General features: G+C 31.0%; 1 protein-coding gene across 1 annotated transcript; it reads left to right on the top strand.

Moving 5' to 3' along the window:
- Positions 1–5,301: 5,301 nt before the first annotated feature.
- Positions 5,302–6,044, top strand: LOC112451801 (the record flags this gene model as incomplete). The annotated part of the gene is made up of 2 exons (XM_025011681.1): positions 5,302–5,526; positions 5,607–6,044. A coding segment is annotated over exon 2 (432 nt), but the record flags the coding sequence as incomplete, so codon positions are not given.
- Positions 6,045–6,350: the final 306 nt, after the last annotated feature.

Raw genomic sequence — 6,350 nt, 5'->3', positions numbered from 1 at the left:
GGATTAAAGAATGCACCGGCAACCTTTCAAAGATTAATGGATTTAGTGTTAACAGGAATGCAAGGTAACGAAATTTTTGTGTATTTAGATGACATAGTATTATACTCAAGCTCTCTTACAGAACATGCAATTAAATTTGAAAAATTAATTAAACGATTACGTGAAGCAAATTTAAAGCTACAACCAGATAAATGCGAATTTTTGAGAAAAGAAGTTACTTATTTAGGACATATAATAGGGGAAAGCGGAGTCCGTCCAGACCCTAAAAAGATAGAAGCAGTACAAAATTTTCCAATTCCAAAGAGTGCCAAAAACATAAAACAATTTCTTGGATTGGCTGGATACTATCGTAGATTTATTCAAGGATTTTCAAAAATAGCAAAACCATTAACTAATCTATTAAAAAAGGACATTGATTTTAAATGGGGGGACAAGGAGCAAGAAAGCTTTGATATATTGAGAAATGCATTATGTCATGAACCAATATTGCAATATCCTGATTTTACTAAACCTTTTCTTTTAACAACTGATGCATCTGGAACTGCAATTGGTGCAATTTTAAGTCAGGGACAAATAGGGAAAGATCAACCAATAAGTTACGCTTCAAGGGTATTAAATGAAGCTGAGAAAAATTATTCTACAATTGAAAAAGAATTATTAGCAATAGTTTACGCCGTGCAACATTTTAGGCCTTATCTTTATGGTAAAAAATTTAAATTAATAACCGATCATAAACCATTAACCTGGCTTCATAAATTGAAAGATCCCACTTCACGATTAGCGAGATGGAGAATTAAATTAACTGAATATGATTATGAAATAATTTACAAACCCGGAAAAATAAATGCTAATGCGGATGCTTTATCGAGAAACCCTGTGACAAATATATTTCCAATACATCCTTTATTTGATGAAATTGAAGAGTGCCCAGAAGATGATGAAGCAAGACAAAGAAATGCTAATCCTAAACCTTTGCCAGTTTCGCCAAGAAGGGGAATGATGATAGAAGAACCAGAGCCGGTAGTTACAGGAATGCAAACACGTAATGCAGAAAAATCAGAAGGAGAAAGCATACCCTTCACTAAGAAGGAATTAGAAGAACCTCCGTTTATCGAACACATAGTCCATGCAGAAATACACAATAATCCAATAAATCAAATCAATAATAATGAATCTTTAGAAACATACAATAATTTAATAGATCAGATAAATATTAATGAATCTTTACCTTTAGAATCATCAAACATTATAAATGACACACAAAATGAAACACTTGAAATAGAAACATCCTTAGAAAACATTAACAGCAATGACATAAATTCTTTAATTAGTGACAATGAAAACATAAATACTTTAAATTCACAAATAACTATACCATCAAATCTTTTAGAAATACTAAATAGTTTAACAGAAGATTGTGAAAATTATGAAATTTATCAAGATAAGCCTACCCATGTAAATCATTGCGAGGACCACACGAAAATTGCAGAGGAAGGAATCAACGACGACAACCCGAAAGACGACCAGGAAGATCAAGTTACTGACGATGACGACTCCGAGAAAGAAGAAGAGGTGGAACGAAGCGAAGAAGAAAGAGACAGCGACAGTGAGGAAGATATAGACACAACATTCAACGAACTTACGAATACAGACGAGACATTAGACAGAACCGAAAAACAAATAATAACGCGAGGACAGAAACACAGTATAATAAATAGTCGTGATCAAATATTTATGAGAAAAGAAAATTATTTATATTTCCTAACTGCAAATGGTAAACCTTGTGACGAAGGATCGAAACAACTTCAAAATCAAAATTTATTACCCAAAATTAAACAAAGTAAATCAGGAAATATTGAAATTATTAGAAGGGGAAATAAAATTCATTTGATTTTAATTTGTAAAGAAGATGTTAAAGAAAAGATGAGAAAAGAAACATTAATTGAACTTACATTTAAATTACGAGAAGTAGTAAAAGAAAACTCAATTAAAATAATAAATGTTGCAAAAACAAAAGAAATAGATAATATTCAATGGGAAGAAATTTTAAATCAAATTCGAAAAACATTGCTTGGAATTTCAATCAAATTAATAATATGCCATGGGTTAGTAATAATACCGGAAATTCAAAAAAGAAAAGATATTATTGAAGAAGCTCATTCATCAAAAATCGGGGGACATAAAGGAATAACCAAAACTTATAATCGAATCAGGCAAAATTTTTATTGGGGAAACATTAAAGCTGACATTCAAAATTATATTAGTCAATGTTTGCAATGTCAAATTAAAAAATTAGTTAGAGTTAAAACCAAACAGCCCATGCTAATTACTGACACACCATTTTCGTCATTTGAAAAAATATCAATGGATATAGTTGGACCATTACCTGAAACCACCAAAGGAAATTCCTATATCCTAACAATCCAAGATCATCTTACAAAATTTTCCCTAGCTATCTCTTTAAAATCAATAACTGCTGTTCAAGTAGCTGATGCGTTATTAAAATACTTTATTTGCATTTTCGGAGCACCTAAAATAATTTTGACTGATCAAGGCACAAATTTTATGAGTAATTTAATGAAAAGATTTACTAAACAATTCAAAATTAAACAATATAGAACAACTGCCTTTTACCCACAAGCAAATGGAGCTTTGGAAAGGTCACATTTAATATTAGTAGAATATTTAAAACAATACGTAAATAAATTTACAGAATGGGATGATTTATTAGAATATGCTACCTTTTCATATAATACAAGCACTCATGAATCAACTGGATATACTCCATATGAGTTGGTATTTGGAAAAACAGCCAGACAACCATCCAGTGAAATTGTTAATGACATTGGAAAAGAAAAGACATATGACGATTATTTATATCAATTAATGACAAATATTCACGATCTACAAGAATTGGCTCGAGAATGCTTAATTGCATCAAAATTAAAATCAAAATATTATTATGATAAAAAGATTAATCCACAAACCTTTCAAATAAATGATCAAGTTTTTCTTTTAAATGAACCAAAGAAAGGTAAATTAGGAGACCAATATTCCGGTCCACATATAATAACGGATATTTTACCTAATGGAAATATTAAACTCCTTTTTAAAGGAAAGTCAAAAATTGTTCATTCAAATAAAATCAGAAAAATGAAAATGTAAATAAGATTAAAGGTGTACCGCGCAACATTTTTAATCTTATAAGATAATATACTAATAAACTTTTTTCTTAATTGTAATTAATACAGATGAAGATGATCCTGATGAAGATGATAATCTCAATAGTCATCCTATTTCTCAACATTCAAAATATATACGGAATCATTGGATACGACTGCGGAACATCGAACTTCAATGTGACGACTGTATCATTATTGGAAATTGAAGAATGTAACATACCGTTAATAGAACCACATGTAGAAGAAACTAATATTCAATTATTACAACTTGCGAAATTTGACACAATCTACGTAATTCAATGTAAAATTTCGATTTCAAGAACAATTTATTACTGCGGAATGCACTCACATATAGCGACTGTAACTAATGCACAAGCGGAATATATTATCGATACGACGGTAGATCAATGTAAAAATATGCATAAAACCGGAACACTTATTATAAACGTTAACAATGTAATCAATGGGTTGAAAGTAAATCACACAACGTCGCGACCAATCACTTTTGCAGGATCAGTAACAACAGACGGACAATGTTTTGGAACGCAATATTCAGATCCTTATGGAACATGGCAAAATGTAGTTGTACAAGGAATAATAACAATTAGTCTAAATTCTCATCAAGCGGTAACTAATATAGAAACAAATCAGATACATTTAAAAACAGGAACAACTTGTCAATATTCAGATGGAAATTGTATAGATATTGAAGGAAAATATACTTTCTGGGAAACAATACCCAATGATTACTGTAAATTCAACCATTATGATGTATTATATGAAGGAAAAGCAAATAAGATGGTTAGTAATGTAGATAAAAATTTGCAAATAATTTATTCCTTGTCAACTAAAGACGTAACTTTTGCGTTAACACAAATGGGGGAAGAGCTTCTTTGTGGATATACATTAATTAAAATAGAACATCCAAAACTTGTAATTTTAGAAATTAAAAAAGGAGAATCTTTTGCGCATAAGCGCCAGATATCAGTAGAAAATTTAGATATTTTTGCTTATGTAAATTCAAAATTCATTTATGTAGAAAGACATATACGCACACAGATGAATCGTTTATACACAGATGTATTAACACAATGCTGCAATTTGGAACGACAAGTAATGAAGAATGCACTGAGCCTAGCAATCCATGCTCCAGATGATTTTGCATACCAAATTATGAAAGGACCCGGATATATGGCAGTGATCTCTGGAGAAGTCGTACATATAATTAAATGCACTACGGTGGACGTTAAATATCGACACACGCAAGAATGTTATCAGCAGTTACCAGTATTTAAAGGAAATGAAACATATTTCTTAGCGCCGAGGACTCACATCTTGTTTAAAACAGGAACACAGACTACATGCAGCCGTATAATTCCAACAATGTATCTTTTAAATGACGGATGGTATCGAATAACACCGATTTTGGAATACAGCAAATCACCAGCGATAATAAAACCGAACAGTAAACCTACGTGGCAATATAATGATCCTGGACCTTTGGCAGCAAGCGGCATTTATACTAATAATGAACTTGAAAATTTAAGAGATCAAATTATGTTTCCAGCAGAAAGAAATGGAATTTTAAACACTATGGCGCGCGGTGTAAAGGGAGAACCAGTACAAACACAAGGAATATCACTCTCTCACCTTCTGGATGAAAATTCATTGGAAAAAATAACGGAAAACGCTTGGAAGAAAATTTGGGGAACGTTTTTATCTATTGGCAATGCAAGTGCAGGAGTAATTGGACTATATTTCTGCATAAGAACAATCAAATTAATAGTGGATACCATCATACATGGCTACGCACTTCATACTATTTATGGATGGTCAATATATTTAATTGGAGCGCTATGGGACTCAGTGACGAATTTGCTGTTACATTTAGCAAGAGGAACAACACGGAAAGGAAAAGATCGGACATCCTCAGAACAAGAGTCATCAGAAACAAACAAAACACAAGGAACATTAACACAAGTAATAACAGAAAATGAAAACTCGGAAATGAATACATTACATTCACAACAACATACAAGCAATATTACTTGCTCTATTCCTTGCTCTATTTCTGAGATTGAAATTAAAGATAATAAGAATAAAACAATTATCCACAATGAAACTCAAAACCTATATCCGCGATTATAAAAATAATAATAAACTCTAAATTCTTTAAGAAATCAACAATAGGTATTATTAAGGTTTCGGTTTGCAAGAATCAGTTTACACTATAGATAAGAAGGCTGCCCGAGGGACAGCTCGTAAATGTAAGTCAGTCCAAATTCAGACACGGCTTAAGCTATATCAAAGAAACTACAAATTATAAGTCAGTGAAAGAATCAAGGTGATAAAATAAAACTTTGTTAATAATTTTCTTTTCTTTAAATTTAGTAAAAACAATTAATAGTAATTTAAAATAATCAGCAGACAATGAAAGGACCAAAGATAGATAACAGAAGCGAGGAGGAGAAGAACGAATACTACGGACCAATAGACGGAGTGAGACCGATTGACTACAGAGAAGGAACATACCAAATATTTATGAGATGCATGTGCTTAAGCACAGAAAATAACGGCGAGATCCTTTACGTTGAGCGGAGTGATTCGAGAAGGAGATTATGCGAGGAATGCTACGATCGAGAATTCCAACCTGGAAATTTTGAGGAAGTGACCGGATGGCATTCGATATGCTCACCCTTACACGGAATTGACATCGATACAAAAGTTAATTGTTACTTTTGTAATCAAGAATTAATGTGGTTAAGGCCGTCTCACCAGTGCCGAGACTGTCTCGAGGAATACGTCAGGAATAGAGTAGACTTTGAAATTATGGAATTTCAACGAAAAAATTTCGAAATTAAGGTAATTAAAAGATATTAAAAAAAAAAGAAAAAAAAAAAAAATAGTATACGATATTGATATAGATATTATAAATTATCCCAAATACTATATTATACCATATTATATTATGGATTTTAGAAATTATGTTAGAAATTATTTCGTTAAATTCAATATTATTTTTGAAAATATTACTTAACATTCAATTTTAAATATTATGTACACATTATTATATGTTATATACGTTATTATTATACACATTTAAATATTATTACACATATTTTACACTATTATACATTATTATTATTATTATATGCATTATTATAGTTT

This window comes from Temnothorax curvispinosus, unplaced genomic scaffold (assembly GCF_003070985.1).
Source record: "Temnothorax curvispinosus isolate PA1 unplaced genomic scaffold, ASM307098v1 QBEX01002571.1, whole genome shotgun sequence".
Classification (NCBI taxonomy): Eukaryota; Metazoa; Arthropoda; class Insecta; order Hymenoptera; family Formicidae; genus Temnothorax; species Temnothorax curvispinosus.
The sequence above is the reverse complement of the archived record's forward strand: the minus strand, read 5'-3'. Positions and strand labels throughout refer to the sequence as shown.